This window comes from Fukomys damarensis, unplaced genomic scaffold, assembly GCF_012274545.1.
Source record: "Fukomys damarensis isolate Sample0158 unplaced genomic scaffold, DMR_v1.0_HiC HiC_scaffold_36, whole genome shotgun sequence".
NCBI lineage: Eukaryota > Metazoa > Chordata > Mammalia > Rodentia > Bathyergidae > Fukomys > Fukomys damarensis.
Genome location: NW_022900948.1, coordinates 41,447,392 through 41,464,628, shown reverse-complemented (window position 1 = coordinate 41,464,628; position 17,237 = coordinate 41,447,392). Strand labels below are relative to the sequence as shown.

At 44.2% G+C, this 17,237-nt stretch overlaps 1 protein-coding gene across 1 annotated transcript in view; it reads right to left on the bottom strand.

Moving 5' to 3' along the window:
- Positions 1-12,366, bottom strand: part of Mvb12b (multivesicular body subunit 12B) — a 164,421-nt gene extending 152,055 nt beyond the window's left edge. The window contains exon 1 of the mRNA XM_010613550.2: positions 12,244-12,366. Coding sequence (XP_010611852.1) covers positions 12,244-12,354 — 111 coding nt within the window. The 5' untranslated portion in view covers positions 12,355-12,366. The remainder of the gene's footprint in view (positions 1-12,243) is intronic.
- Between the last annotated feature and the right edge of the window lie 4,871 nt (positions 12,367-17,237).

Below are 17,237 nucleotides of genomic sequence, written 5' to 3'. Positions count from 1 at the left end.
GCAATAAAGAGGTGGCACCCTCCCACTCTTCCTCCTAGAGCAGTCAGTGTCAGTAGAAGTTAGCTAAAAAAAGGTTTAAATATGATCCAGGGTCTCATAACATCCAGGTGTCAGTAAAAAAACTACCTACGATACCAAGAAACCACACGATCTCAGTCTGAATAAAAGACAGTAATCAAAAGATACTAAACTTGGATGACGGATATTAAAATTATCTGAAGTTTTAAGGTAGCCGTCATAAAAATGGTTTACTAGGCAATTATGAACACACTTGAAACAAATAAAAAATACTTAGTAAATATGTAGTCATTTCATATTCTTTTGCTTATAGCACAATACCACAGACAAGCACACTTAGATGAAAAGGATTGTATTACGGCCCATGGTTCTGAAGGCCTAGGTGATGGGGTCATGTCTGGTGATGGCCTTCTTGCTAGCAGAATCTCTGCTGGTGCAGATCACTATATGGTGAGAAAAGGGAGCAAGCATGTGTGCATATCTCTTCTAGTCCTTCCTACTTCTTAAGAAGCCATGACTCAGTCAGAAGTCATCTAATCCCAATCCCTTCCCAAAAGCCCCACCTCTAAACACCATACAATCAGATTGTTTCCACCCTCTTAATGCCTTATAATAAGGATTAAAGTTCAACACATGAACTTTTGTGAGACACACTCAAATCGTATCTATACCAAAGGACATGATAAATTTAAAGAGCCAAATTGAAATTTTAGAACTGGAAAGTATAATAACTGAAATGAACTCAATGGATGGGTTCAACAGTAGAATGGGAGAAAACACAGAATCAGTGAGCTGAAAGATGGAGAAGGGTCCAAGCTGAATAAGGGAGAGAAAACAGACTGAACAACAACGATAAAATGAAGAGTGCCTCAGGGGCCCATAGGACTAAAACAAAAGTTCTAAATTTTGTGTCATCAGAGATCCAGGGAAGGAGAGGAGAGGCTGAAGATATGTTTGAAGAAATAAAGGTTAAAAACTTTCTAAATTTGGGCCGGGGATTTAGCTCAGTGGTGTCACCACCTGCCTTGCAAGTGCAAGGTCCTCTGTTTGAGCCTGTACAAAAACAAAAACAAAAACAAAAACAAAACAAAAAACCCTTTCTAAATTTGGTAAAAGTTGTATATCTACAGGGTCAAGAAGATAAAATCCCAAACAGGATATAAGCCTGAATAAACCCACACCAAGGCACATTATAGTCAACTTCTGAAAAATTAAAACAAAGAAAAACTTGAAAGTAGGGGAGATAAAAAAATGACATCTTACTTATAAGGGAAGAACAATTTGAATGACAACAGATTTCTCATTATAAAGCACATGGACACATCATTTCTCAAGTGCTAAAAATTTAGAATCCTATAGCCAGTGAGATTTCCTTGCAGAATGAAGGAGAAAATAAAGACTCTCAGAAAAAGAAAAGAAAACATGATAATTAAAATATGAGTAAATAGGTTTTCTTCCTCTTACATTTTCTAAACTATGCTTGATTATGGAAGCAAATATTGTAACACTGTCCAATATAGTTCTAAATGTGTGTGTGTGTGTGTGTGTGTGTAGGAAACATTTAAGACAATTAAATTGTTAATGAGGAAAGGTAAAAGGTGACAAAGGAAATAAGAGTTCTACCTTCACTTTTTACCTCACTGGTAAAAAAGTCAACACCAATAGAAAATCATTTTTTAGATATGCAGAAAGACAGACAGGCATACACACACACAAAATGTTATACTTAGAGCCATCACTAAAAAACTTACAGAGATTCACTCAAAACACTTAATGAAACCAAAATGAAATTCTAACAAATGTTCAACCAACCCAGGAGGAGGCAGGAAAAGGAAAACAGAAACAACAACGAAACAATCAAAATGAACAGAATACAAAAAATAAAATGACAAGCTTAAGCCCTAATAAATCAATAATTATAATAAATATAAATGGTCTAAATATACCAATTAAAAGAGACTGGTAGTGAATTAAAACAACATAATTATATCTGTCTAAAAGAATCAATCAGTTTAAACATAGTGCTACAGGAGAGATAAAAGTAAAAGTAGGGAAAAAGATACATCATGAAAGTATTAAATAAAAGTAACCAGGAGTAGCTATATTAATATCAGATAAAGTAGATGCCATGGCTAATAAAATTATCAGACTGTATGGTCAATTCACCAAAAAGACACAGTGCTCCTTAAGCATAAGGCAAAAGTCTTGCAAAATATATGTAAAGCAGAAATTGACAGAATTTAAAAAGAAAGATAAACCCAAAATTATAGTTGAAGACTTCAATATACCCCTCTCAAAAACAAAGAACAGAAAATCAGCAAGAATTTAAAAGAACACAACAGCACTACCAACTAAGACAGTCTAATCAACATTTAGAGAATATTCTACCCAACAACTGTAGAATGTACAGTCTTTTCAAATATCTTTAAAACATATGCCAAAATATGTCAATTCATGGGCTATGCAACTTTTACACATTTATAATTCAGAATGTGTTCTCCAGCCACACTGAAATCAATAACAAAAAGATTCTGAGAAAATCTCGAGTATGGATGGTAGCTAAATGATACTTCTAAATAATCTTATGGCTCAAAGAAGTCTACAAGAAAAAATTTTAAATATGCTGAAAGAAATGAAAATCGGTGGAATACAGCTAAAGCAGTGCTTAGAGGGCAATTTATACCACAAAATGCATACATTAGAAATGAGTGAAAGTCTCAAATCAATAATCTAAGCATTACCTTCAGGAATCTAGAGCAAAATAAACCAAAGAAAAGAGAAAGAAGAAAAAAGCAAAACTCAATGAAAGTGAAAAAAGAAAAATTAATGAAAGCTGTTTTATAAAAACATCAATAAACTGACAAAATTGTAAAAGACTGACAGAAAAGACACAAATGATCAATATCAAAAATGTCTATCATTATAGATTCTATAGACATCAGAAGGAAATGCTTCAAATAATTCTGCACATATAAATTTGATAACAGATGACATGGACCAACTCCTTGTAAAATACAAACTACCACAACTTGCTAATATAAAATTGATATTTGAACATCATAACTACATGAAGAAAATATAATACAGAACTTTAAAAAACTTTCTAAATATCCAAACTCAGACAGTATCACTGGAGAATTCTACCTAACGTCTAAAGCATAATTAACACCAAGTCACACCATGTCTTTCAAAAAACGGAAGGGGCAGAAACACTTTCCAATTCATTTTATACATCTGATATTACCAACCAGATAAAGACAGTTTATAAAAAAGAAAACTATAAATCGATATTCTTCATGAATAGAAACACAAACATTCCTACCAAAATATTAGTAGAAATTCAGCAATAAATAAAAAGAATTATATACTATGATCAAATGGGATTTATTCTAGGGATGTAAGCCTGGTTCAGTATTCAAAAATCATTCGGTGTAACCATAATCTTAATAAGATAAGGGAAAAAAATCACATGATCATATCAACTGATGCAGAAAAAGCACTTGCCAAAATTCAATATTATACTCTGCTGGGTATCTTTCTAAAAGAATTAAAGGAATCATACCACAGTGATATATGGGTACCCATGTTTACAGCAGCACAGTTTATAATAGCTAAAACTTGGAAACAGTCCAATTGCCCATCAATTGGAGACTGGATAAAGATGTCATTTTTCTATAAAATGAAGTACTACTCAGCCATAAACAATGAGAAACTACAGTCATTCATAGGAAAATGGATGCATATTGAGGCCATACTATTAAGTGAAATAAATAGGACACATGTGTAAATATTGAAGAGTTTCTCTGGTATGAAAAACTGAAAGTGTAAGTAGGATCTAAATTGTACAACTGATAATGTGAAATAGGAAGAAAAGGGCTAATGGTGTAGGGGAAGTGGGAAAGGTAGGAGAAAGGAAATAAGGGAAAAGAAAAATATGAGAAAAGGAAAAAATGGAAACAAGGTCTTTGTAAATAGGGAAGGGTGGAAGTGGTGAAGGGAGGGTAGGGGTATGGGGAAAAAATGAGAACCAAGATCTGTCATGTAAAGGTATAAGATCCCAATGATGAATGTAACTGTACTGTGTACTTAAAAAGTACCAATAAACTCAATGAAAACAAACAAAACAAAACCCAAAATTCGACATTATAAAAATTTTCAGAAAAACAGCACGAGACAAAAACTACAATTTGATAAAAAGTACCTTAAAAATCTATAGTTAAATCACTATTATACTTCATAGTAAAATATTGCTTTTCCTTTATAGTCAGTAGTGAGATAAGGATGTTTAATCTCATCATTCTTAGGCAACATTATGCTAGAAATTCTAGCCTTCTAGCCTTTGCAATAAGACAAGGAAAGGAAATAAAAGTCATATAGATAAGAGGATCAAGGATGTAGCTCAGTGGCATAACACCTTCCTGACAAGCACAAGGTCCTGACTTTGATCCCTAGTACCAAAAAATAAATAAATAGATAAATAAATGGCAAAAATGTCATATAGATAAGAAAGGAAGAGAGGATGTCCAGGTAGAAAACCCCACCCCAAGGAATCAATAAGAATAAGGAGAACTAAAACATGAGTTCAGCAAGATCACAGCACATAAGAAAAATCTACAAAAATTAATCTAGCCAGATACGATGGCTCATGCCTATAATCCCAACACTCAGGAGGCTGAGGCAGGATGGCCACCTGTGAGTTTGAGGCCAGTGTAGGCAACATGATGAGTTCAAGGCCAGACTGAACTGTATAGTGAAACCCTGCTCAAAAAAAAAAAAAATTAATCTAGGGCGGGGGATTTAGTTCAGTGGCACTATACCTGCCTCACAAGTGCAAGGTCGTGAGTTCGATCCCTGGTACCAAAGAAAAGTTAATCTGATTTCTATTTAATAACAATGAATATATGGACATCAAAATGAAAAGTGCAATTCCATTTACAATTACTCAAAATTTAAAAAACACAATACCTATGCTTAAATATACAAATATGTATATAAAGCTTGTGTGCTTAAAAACTACAAAATATTAATGAATGAAATTTTTAAATAACTCAGTAAATGAAGGGATATACTATGTTCATGGCTCAACATAGTAAAGATCTGAATTCTTTTAAAACTGATACATACATTAAACAGTAAGGCCCACCAAAATCCCAAAAATATCTTTGTTGATACAGACAAGATTATTCTAAAATGTATATGGACAGACAACTCAAAGAGCTAAAATAATTTTGAAAAGAAGAATAAAATAGTAGGACTCATTGTACCTAATTTCAGGGCTTACTATATACATTCAGTAATCAACACTTTATGATACTGGTAAAAAGAGAGATTAATAGAAGAGAACAAAACAGAAAAACCACACAATATGCCCAACTGCTTTTTGACCAAAGTTAAAAAGGAAAGCAACCTTTTCTACCAGTAAAGCATTTGGTCTTCTGAAGGGGGCTAAAAGTTTCAACCCAGATTTAAACCTTATATAAAAAATAGACCACAGGCTTATATGTTAAATGTAAAACTTGAGTCAATCTTTAGGATCTAGAACTAGGTAAAAAGTAGTTAGACTTGATCCCAAAACATGATTTATAAATGGAAAAGCTGACACGTTTTCATCAAAATTTAAAACTTTTGCTCTGTGGAAGACCCTGTTTTAACAAAAAAAAAAAGTAGAAACTAGAAGCAAATACTCACAAACCACAGATCCAACAAAGGAGAATATACTGAGAACTCTCAAAACCCAACAGTAAAAAACCAAATGATCCAATTAGAAAATGAGTAAACAACATGAAGAAGAGACTTTCCTTGAAGATCTACAGATGGCAAAGAAGCACACGAAATGATGCTGCACATCATTAACGCAAGCTAAAACCAAGTGAGTGATGGCCACACACCTGTCAGAATGGCTGGAGCAAGAGTAATGAAAAGAATAAACGCTGGGAAAGACATGGAGAAGCCACGCCGCTCATACATTACAGCCACATAAGCAAGTAATTTAGTATTTTCTTAAAGAAAAAAGAAACATGCAATGACCATACCGTCCAGCACACGCCCTCCTAGACACATCCCAGAGGAATGAAAACTTCTGTTCCCATGAAGAGTCTGCCTGTGAGTATTTACGGCATCTTTGCTCATCACTGCACCAAAGTGGAAACAAACCAAGAGATCCTTCAGTGGGTGGGAGGTTAAACAAACTGCAGTTCATCCGTATCAAGGGACACTTTAGCAATAAAAAGGAACAAACTATCAATACACGTGATAGATTCTACGGCTGAATCTCCAGAGAATTATGCTGAGCTTTTGGAAAAAAGTCAATCGCAAAAGGTTACCTACTGTGTGATTCCAAGTACACAACATTCTCAAGGGAAAACAATGACAGAGACGGACAACACGTTAGTGTCTACTGGGGTTCCAGAGGAGGGGGTGGCGGGGAGAAGGTGTGACTAAAAGGGGGTAACACGAGAGAATCTTTATAGTGACAGGGATTGCACTGTAAGGGTTCCCCCCCCTATATTTTATGATGTTTTGGTATCTTGGGGTTTTGTAGAACCAGGCAGGAGACCATCCCCCCAACTTAGCTGAGTCATAGAGACAGGAAGTTACCTGCTTTCTACCACAATTTTAACATACAACTCAACCGTGAGCCTGCTGCTTCCTGTCACTGGCTCCTACAGTCCCCTGCCCTAGGCCACCTGGAGCTCCACCAAACAGGGTCAGACCAGATACCCTCAGTCTGCTGACCCCCTCCCCCGGCCTCTCCCCAGGTCCCACATGCAGGCCCTCACCCCTGCTCCTCCCCACAAGTCCTCTCTGCCGTTCTGATGAATCCTCTGAGAAGTCACTGGTGGGAACTCGAGTCTCTGGGTTAACAGCGAAAATTAATGGTTGGCGAGGGAAGGAAGCCTGGAAAAGACAAGACCGGCTCCTCTGCCATCTGGCAGTGGAAGCCCCTATATCCTAGAGACACATCAAGATGGGAGGCACTGTGAACACCTCCGACATGGCCCTGTTCGGGGCCTGCCTTGTGCTTCCTCTGAAGAGCCGCCCTGTCCCCCAGGGCCCTGCTGTGCAGGATAACAGGGAACAGTGGATGGAGAGAGGAACCAGTTAACAGAAATTTGCTAATTCAGGCGACAAGAAACAAAGGCCCAAGGGCTAGCCTTAAAACCACTTTCCGCGTTTCAGTAAATCTGAATTTAATATATTTTCTATCAAAACAAAGAGGAGGAACACCTGGTGCCTTGTATCAATCAAGCTCTGGTTCTGAAAATAAACCAGGTTGTGAGCCTGTGGTTGTTTCTCCACTCAAGGGCCCCTGGAGCAGCACCGCAGCACAGATCCCCCATCCCTGTGCAGGAGGCAGCAGACAGGAGCGGCCCTGTAAGTTGTGCATGAGGCCTCAGCACAGCAACGCCTGAGGCTCTGGGTCCCCTCTGTACCCTGGCCCTGAGGAACCAGGTCGTTTTCCCGGTGCCTTGCTTGTGGCCTCCTACCACAACTCAGGCTTCCCAGAGACCACGTGACAGCTGCGACCAGACCACACATGTGACTGTCTCACACTTTCCACCTGATAGCTACCATATGCTTTTGCCAAAAACACTGTTGCCATCTTCGAGGGCTTTTCATACCCTTCTTTAGTTCCTTAAGCACTATATAAAAATACATACTTTTCTGAAAAGTTTTGAGTAGCATCTTTTCTTTCTTTTCTTCTTTTTCTGCTTTGGTAAGTGAAAAAGAGACCCTCATGTAAGGTTTAGGATTTCAAAGTGATCCTTCCCTGGGCATCCTAAACCAAGCCACTGGCCCAGAGAGGAGCTGATCTCCTCTGAAGCCTCCATGGCCCCTTTTACCTGACAGTTCAAGCATCTGAAACTCCAATTATTCAAAACTTCCGGATATATTTTGGGCATATACAAATTATCCGGCCTCAAGAGTTTTGGATAGATGTTTTGTTGCCTAATTAGTCTCAACACTGTTGAAAGAAGGGATATGAAGGAAGAAGGAGAGGATGAGGAGGGAGGGGAAGTGCTGGCTTATGGGTTGATGGGTCCCCATGCTGCCATGGAGGCCTGGTGGTGGTCAGGGGCTGTGACCAAGGCTGATTTCCCAGCACCTGGCTGCAGGAATGAGCACGAATTCACCTCGTAGGCCTCTGACTGGGTTCTGGCAGCCCCAACTTCCCCACCCTTTCCCAGACAGTCCTTCCTCTGAATCCATGCCCACCCACCCCTGGCTGCTTTCCACAGACAACTACACACACTCCACGCTTACCCACTTCAAACAAAGGGGGAGGGCTCCCGATGTCACATCATCCTCTAGCTGCCACCTTCCCTTGCCTGTCTTCCGCAAAGGCCAGCCACACTCTGCCTCGCGTTGTCACCTGCCACTTGCTCTCCAAGCCCACTCCAGTCCTGCTTCTGGGCCTCCTCTGCCCCTCCTCAATCAGCAACGATCCATGGGACCCAGCTGTGGGTCTGGCATGATACGCCATCGCTCCTGATTCTGCAGCCTCTCCCTGGGCGAGCCTGGCTGTGCCTTGTCCTTGTCCCACACTCACACCGAAAGCTCTCCCCAGACCTTCAGAACTAGGACTCTTCTTGGATGTCACACAAATACCTTAAACTCAATGAGTCCCAAATCGGCCCCGTTTGTCCCCAACTCACCTGGCTGCCTGTGTTTCTATCTCAACAGAAAGCAATGTCCACCCAGCTGCCCAGGAAGAGACCCTTATGTCGTTCTGGTCTTTCCTTGTCCTCATCTCTGCAACCAGCTCCCAATGTTCAATCCTTTCTTCTGTCCGAGAGCATGTGCCTGCGTTTCCATCAACTCCCTTCCATTTCCTTCTTTCCATGACCTGGTGTGAGCCACCTCCCTGTGCACTAATACATAGTTTCTAAATTCAGCCACTGTGTCGATGTCTGTCCCCTCCAATTATTTCCTTGCTCTACATATCACTTGAACTACAGAAAACACAAATTAGACTAAGAACCTCTTTTCCTTCAAGTCCTTTACTGACCCCCCACAAATAATAATAGCCAAACTCAATATGGCTTACAACTGTCAGCCCCATCCATCTGCCCGTCTTCACCTCTGACTTTTCACCTTATAGAGCCCAACTTCCCCCAGAATCCTGACTTCTGGTGCCTTGTATAGTAGGAGATGGTCAATAAATATCTTTGGAACCAATGAATAAGTAAATGAGCACTGGCCAGGAAAAGTTTCACCAAGGAGCTATGTGAACTAGATTTTGAAGGATGAGTAATTTTTTTTTACAAAAACAAACAAACAAACAAAAAACCGAGGGAGAATATAGGCATGTTAGAAATATGGAAAAGTGGGCTCACAGGTGTGATGGCACAAAGTCATTTTGTACATACAGTGTTTTAGACTCGAGTTGCAAGCTCTTGCTTAAATGGTAAATGGGTATATATAAAAAGGTAGGATGCATGTCATTGGAGATACACAGAAATACACCCACCAATGACCATCAGTGATGTCCAGCTTGACACCTCTTAGGCACTGCAATATCCAGAGTGAGCTGGAAATCAAAGGTTAAATACCACGCACAGGGCCTTGCAATCCTCCAGAAAGGAACCATCCACCGCTGATAAAATGGCACACAGTACCTTCAGCAAATGCCAGGCACCTGCAGCACAGGCATTACGTCATGCACTGTGGCATCACAAGGACCTCAGGCTCACCCTGATCTCTGATAGCCGGGACTATCAGCCCTAGTCATGCCCGGATCTGAGCGTGTGGCTACAGAATACAAGGGGTGGGGGATTCAGGGAAGACTGAAGAAACAGGAACAATACATTGAGGAATTTGGTAAATAGGCCCCAGACCCTAGCCAGAGAAGTTTCCCTGATCCAGAGAGAAGAGAAATCGTGCAATTAAAGTTTTATAAACGAACCCGTGGCTTCTTTTACTTCAAACAGCAATAGCGCCTAAGCCCATGTTGAAGCAGTTGTGCAGCTCAAGGCCAGCAGCCCATCTGGTGCAGGACTGTGGGGTTACATTGCTTAGCCTACTCTGTGCAGGGAGAGATTAATCCTATAGCAGACTCGACAGGCAGACAGGGCCTTGACATGCTCAGCGCTGGCTCCCTCGTCCGCTGCAATTCTGCCTTGGCATTCCTGAAGCTGGCTACCAAAACACACCCTGCACTTTGATCTGGATGTTGACTTAATATGAAACTCCAGACAAAAATATGGGGAAATACCTCTTCTCACCCTGCCCTCCATGCCATTCCCCTTGAACTCTTGAACGCAGGACCAGACCTCTGGGGAACAAGAGGCTTATGTGAAAAGAGTCCAGAGGCCAGAACAAAGAGCTGACTCCCACCTTCTAACCCTCTCTCTGGGAGGGCTCTTACTGGGAGCCTGCAGGCTGGATAATTACCAGGCGAGCTAGCTCAAGCCCCTTGCCCTGCTCACCTTCCACTAAAATGCATGGTACAGCATGATCATGAAATGTGCTTATTAATTTCATCCATTTGACACTGCGCTCTTCTGAACTGAGTGCAATGTTAGGAGAAAATGATAGGGATAGATTGTGCTCTTGTCAGGCTTACCAAGACTTTCAGAGAACCAAACTGTCAAAGGGCATCAGCCGCCCACTAGCCAAGTATTCAGAGTGACCCCAAAGGTACAAACAGAATGTTACAGATACAGATCGGCAAAAGAACAGAGGGGAGTCTCGAGACCCAGGCCCAGGGCTGGAGCTCCCTGTGAGGCTCCCGGCAGAGGGACCCTGGTGCCTGCTCTCCCACAGACCACGAGCCAGTCCGGCCATGATTCACGATGCGCTGCCTCAGGCCTAATCCATCAAAAGAGACTTTGACTTCTCAAATCAGAAACGTTTTTATTAGCTTCCCCAAGAGTTTTATGGCACAACCCCATACCTAATGACTCCATTTTATGGAAAGTTATACATTCCAATGGGGCTTTGAAGATAGGCAGCAGGTAAGACTCAAATTGTGGTAAAAAAAAAATCCCTACATCCTTTCACTTTAAGAATGTTTATAAGCTTTCAAACAGTTGGGAAAGTGACATGGAACATTTTAACAGGCTCCTCAGGCTACACCCAGGAACCAGCACTGATGGGCCCCGTACACCTGCTTGGTCTGAAGTGACTTCCAGTGGGAGCTGATTTTGCCCACCCACCATTTCCTCTTGGGGACACTGGGAAATGTCTGGAGACATATTTGACTGTGGCCTCTGAAGGAGAAAGAGCAGCTGCTACTGGCACTGACTGGACAGAGGTCGGGAATGCTGCTAAACGCTGTTAGGTGCACAAGAGAGGCCCACAGCAAAGAATTATCTGATTATCTGGCCCCGAATGTCAACAGTGCTGAGGCTGTGAATTTCTACCTTGGGGCTTCTCCAAGACCAGGCATCCAAGCCTTTCTACCTAGGAATGGCAGACACTAATCTACTCACTATTTTTATGTATTCCTAGTGCACATTTTCAAAGAACAAGGATAAAATGCTGTCATAAACAAAATGAGAAAAGTAAAAATAAGATCACCTTAGAATCTCAAAACACATGATGACAGTCATTACTGTACCCTCCTAAGGTCACTCTGCACTTTTTAAGCTCTACCTAAATTGGAATTTATCTATTGAAACAACAAAATAACCAGTCTCAACCCACAGAACTACTGAACACAGCACAAATGTCTGCTGAAAAGCAAGGAAGCTCTCTGCTAGGCTGTTGTGCTGTGGTTTGTCATTGCACTTGACCAAGGAGGAGGGCTGGTCCCGATTAGTTACTGTATCCAAGGACTAGGACTGTCACTTCATGTCTCTGGGTTTGGGTCCTCCCAATCAGCAAAGCGGAGATAAAGCTACTTGCCCTCCTGGGCTTCTGGGAAGTCTAAATGAGTTCACGGGTAGTCTTTCATGGAGTCCCAGATCCTTTTCACGAAATGTCACAACTAGAAGTGACTGTGGAAGTCAATGAATCCAACCCCTTAATTTTAAAGAAGGGGAAAATGATCATCACAGCTGTCAAATGGCTCAGCCACAGCCCACGCCAGGAAATGGCCCTGGCCAGCTCAGGTTTGCTGACTCTCCAGCCAGGACACTAGCCATGACTGCCCCCTCTGATTATCTTAAGTTCCTAGAGGGAAGAAGCACACCTTAATCACAGGCCAGAGAGTCCTGGATACAGGAGTTGAATATGTGTTCAGTTAGTAACCAAAACATACAAACTAGGGTCCTGACTTACTACATCATAGCCCGTTGGGGCTCGGTTCCGGGAAGCCACTACCCCAACTCCTGTGATGGGGTCCATCGATGTCTCTGGCAAAACTTCCGAAAGGTCTTTAACTTCAGGCATGGTGGATTGCTCCTGGTTCAGAAAAGGAAAAAGAAAGCACAAAATTCAAACAGTGTCCATGTGAGCAATATGCACAGATAAAACCAGAATCTTGGGGCAACTGACCCTTTCCTTGATCAAGAATTCCAAAGTCACCTCTATTCTGACCCTTGCTCTTCTCAGGTAAGCTTTGGACAGTCCTTGAGCTCAGGAGGTATTCTGAAGCAATCCCTAAAGCTCACCATTCATATTCTCTCTCTCTCCCTCTCTCTGTCTCTCTCCCTCCCTCCCTCTGTCTGTCTGTCTGTCTGTCTGTCTCTCTCTCTCTCTCTCTCAGGAATGGAACTCAGCCTTGTGCTTGCCAGGCGGGCACTGCACTGCTGAGCTACATCCCTCGCCGTGTCATTCTTCACTCTATCACCAACTGCCTGATTTCTGGAGATACCAGTAGCTCCTCTGAGGATAAATCAAACATAGCTAAGTCTGACACAGCTTTTGTTTCTCTCCTCTTATGATCCTGCCTTATAGAGGTACAGGCTTCCAAACCACAGCCTCTTCCAAACCACGCTGAGAGACTGGACTTTCTGCAGGCAGAGCTCTGCAAACACACAAGGAGCTTTGCAAACATGGAGAAGATAGTGTTCTAGGCATGGGGCAAAGGAACAGTGTTTGAGTTTGGGCTCTGTGACTTAGTAGCTGGCGACTCTAAGCAAGAAACTTAACCTCTTAGAAACTCAATTTTCTCACCTATAAAATGAGGCCATGATAGCAACACCCTCAGCATTGGTGCAAGATCTAAGAGAGCTGATGTAACGAGGGGCCTAGAGAGGTCTCTGGTACACGGGCCGTGAGGTCATTTACTCAAAAAGCTAAATACAAACAATGACCCAGGTTCTTGCCGGGCACTTTGGAGGAAAAGGGGGCACAGATGGAATTACTGTTCTTCTGCTGCAGCCTCTTGACAGGACTGGAAGAGACAGGGGCAATGTGGACAGCGCTTGGCCTGGGCAGCCCGAGTGGCTGTGCCACCAGGAAGCAAATAAAAAAGGCAACACCTTATGTAAATGAATTTAAGTACTTTTACAAGGACAAGCAGTGAAAAAGAGCAAGTTAAATTCCGCCTCCTTCTGCAGCAATTAAACTCCACTGGCTGTAGATCTGCCAGCTCTCTCAGGGCTAGTTACTGCTTTGAAAGCAAACCAAATACCCTAAGTAAGCAGGCAGGGGGGCAGGAGGAGTATTCTTGCCTCTCAGCCTAGAAGCACAAAAGGTAGAGGCCACTAAAAATTACTGCAGCCCCCTAAATAGGGACAATCAAAATGCTGTATACAAGTCACCCATGTCATCAGCGGAGTCCACAAAAGGCTCTGGAAAGAGCCATGTCCCTGCAGTGGAGCCAAGACCCCGATCAAAGCTAAGAGGTGCCTGGCACAGCTGCACTCTCGCTTCTGTTTATGACAAAAGAGAAGCTAAGCAGGCTTTACTTCTACAGAAAACAAGCTTATAGAGGGCCCGGCCAAGGGGTGGAGACCACACCGAATCACTGTATCATTTCCTATTTTCCAGTTTCATTCACCGGCCGGCTTATCTGCATAAAGCAAGGGCTTAGTACTTCCTGCACCCAGTAGGCGCTGAGTAAATATTTACTGAGTGACTACCCATGCATGCCCCCAACACAGGTTTCCAGTTAAAGATCTGCACCTGCCTGATCCAAAGCTTGCGCCCATCAAAAAGTGCCTGCACTTGAAAAATCCTGTATTATTCGGAACATGAACGGAACATTGCTGCAGTTTGCAAAATATTGGTACCTGCTGCTGGTTACCAAAAATGCATCGCAATTAACAACTCATTAACAGAATGTACGGATTCTGCCAGGGCTAAATATCACGCTGTGAATTTAATAAAGAACATGTGAGGGGAAGTTTTTTTTTTTTTTTTAAAGACAGTACTGCCTTTACTATCAGAGAGAGAGGGAAGGAGAAAGAAAACGCTGAGAAAGGGAGGGAGAGAGAAGAGCAAGGGAAGAGAGAAAGGCAGGGAGAGAGAGGGTAAGCCTAAGTGGGAAACATCTTATTTGCTGGTAGATTCAGGTCCTCCGGTCACAATATGCGCAGCCAGGCACTGATGACAAGGGCTCCTCTGCTCGGCGGCACACTATCAATTGCAGGAGGGCGAACCGCTCTCTCGGAGAGGATGCTCGGGGATGCTCCCGCCGAGGCGGCCCAGCAGCAGCTCCCAAGATGGCTGCAGGCGGCCTCCAGCTGAGGCAGACAAAGAGCCGGGCGCCACTGTTTTTTTCCCCTTCCCCCTTCCCGGCCCCTTCCCCCAGTTGCGGTGCCCTGGGGATGAGGCAGCCTTTGTGAAACAGAGACAAATGGCTGCTCTCACTGCCGTGGAGGAGGCCCCGCCACCAGCCAAGGAAGCTTTTAATGAGAAACGCCCAAGATATCCATGGCAGAGGCCATCGCTCAAAGCTGCTTGCCCTGAATTACATATTTTCTGACTCCCCTTCCCGGCCCCTTCCCCCAGTTGCGGTGCCCTGGGGATGAGGCAGCCTTTGTGAAACAGAGACAAATGGCTGCTCTCACTGCCGTGGAGGAGGCCCCGCCACCAGCCAAGGAAGCTTTTAATGAGAAACGCCCAAGATATCCATGGCAGAGGCCATCGCTCAAAGCTGCTTGCCCTGAATTACATATTTTCTGACTGCAAATTACTTTTAACAGCGTCTCCACCGTCACTTCAATTGACCTTCCTAACAAAAGGCCATTTATTAACTAGCACTCTGCGTCTCCCCGCCCCCCTTAGAGCCTGGAGCCAGGAGGGATGGCATCGCCGTCCTCGGCCGCCCAGGGTCGCAGGCCAGGGGGAGGAAGAGGCCAGGAGTGTGGCCCACAGGGCAACTCGGAGTGGGGCCGGGGGCGGCGGGGAGTGGGGTGCTTACGACCAACATTCACCGGCCTGGCAAGAGGCGACCCTGGCTAAAGCAGACTTCGGAGGCCGCCTTCGGGAAATGCCTGCTCCTGTCTCAACAAGAGAGGGAATCGCCTTCTCCACACCCATCTGCACCCTCAGGCTCCTTCTCAGTTAACGCGAACATCAGACCTGGCAGGCGCTGGGCCCCAGTTTTACAGCAGAGGAAACTGAGGCCTGGAGCGCTCAGACCCACCGCGTGGGTGCGGCCAGCAGAGGCGCGCTTCTCCCCAGACCCGGCTGCTTGGCTGCTTTGCGTTACTCCGCTCACACAGCCCAACACTGCCCAATCGGGAAAGCAGTTTTCAACACTAATTATATTTTAAAATGCCAAAGCTCTTCTTTCTCTGGCCACAGCTCAATAAGTCAAGCAAGGGGGAGAAAAGTACAGAAAGATAAAAGTAACATGGGATTAATTTTCCTTGCACCTCAGTTTCAAGATTCAACATTCCCCTCATAAATAATTTACAACAATAAAAATGAGCTAAGGCCATGTTTGTGTAGGACGGAGGTAAATTCAGGCCTAATGAGGGAGATCCGAGCACAGCACGGGAGGGAACTGGTTGATCTACAGCCCGGCGTGTGCAGGATCCACAGCACACAGGGGCTCCATTACCCTCCGCGAGTGGTGGGGCCGAGCCGAGGAGGGGAGCCAAACGGGGAAACCTGTGCCATCCAGCTGTGGCTGCAAGGAAGGTCTACAGGGAAAGCCAAGCGGAGCCCCAGTGTCTGGGTGGTGAGACAGCAGATGTTGAGACTTTTTCCCCCCCAGAACTTTAGCATTTAGCCCATCTGCAATCAAGTCGGTTCTCAGCACAAGACCTCTAAGGAATGAAGGTGTGGGGCACCTGTGAGTCATTTCTGCTCCTGGGCGTGGTGACACTGACCCTGGGCTGCCCTCATTTAGCCTCTCAGGTTATCAGGTCTCAATTCCCTTGCAGCATCTCCCCTGAGCAGGCCCAAGGCTTGGCTGCGGGCAGCTGTTCTTGGTTCTGCCTGAGACTTTCCTCCCCAGGGCAAGAGTGAGAATGCGTACGTGCTGCCAAGTGTGTGCATACAGATGCACTGTGTGTGTGCACACGTGTGTGTGGACGGGGTAAGATGGGGAGGGTCCGGCTGAGGTGTTTCCTAAGCAGGAGGATTTTGTCTCCCTGACATGGTCCTCCAGAGCTGCGCGGCCGGCAGGGCTGGGAGGAGGCCGGCTGCCCACTGTGGCCTGCAGCGCTGCAGACAGGGCTGGGGGAGGCCCTCTCCAGTGCTGTCATCCAGGTTCACAGAGAAATGAACTTTAACTACGAACGCTTTCACCCAGGCGCACGCTGCTCCCTTGTAGCTGATCAAAGAATTACCACAACAGTGTGCTTAATCCCTAAAAGTCAGCAGTGCTGGGCTGAGCTGATGCTGAACATTGTTTCAGAATCAAAGGCCTGTCTCCCGCCCCAGTCTGGGAGAAAACTAAGCTACTGTATCACAGCTGAAAACTCAGGGGAACTTTGATATCATCTCTGTTTAATTTCCACGGCCCTAGTGAGCCTGGGGTTTATCTCGTTTTATCAACTCCAGGACTGAAATCAAAACCCAGCTAACAACGCTCAGACCTCTCTCCACAGAGGCCCTTCAAGCGGCAGGGTGTGGGCGGAGGAGTTTAAAGTGCTTTCAGGGGCCAGGACAGCAGGGGGGACGAGGTGCTGCCTTCAAAGGAGGCATCGGGCCTCCCTGCCACGAGGAAGGCCAGCTCAGAAGTGGCGCCAGCGCTGCCCGCCTGGGCCCACAGCGTGGCTGCACAACTTTTGAGGAGAGTAATTTCGAAGTATTAAGGGGAGCACGTTAAATTGGGCTCCTGTAATTGAAATGACAAAAATCAGTGGGTTAAGTCCCCATAGAAGGATGGACCTGTGATCAGCTTGCCTGAAACCCAAAGTCAAGGGCACCAA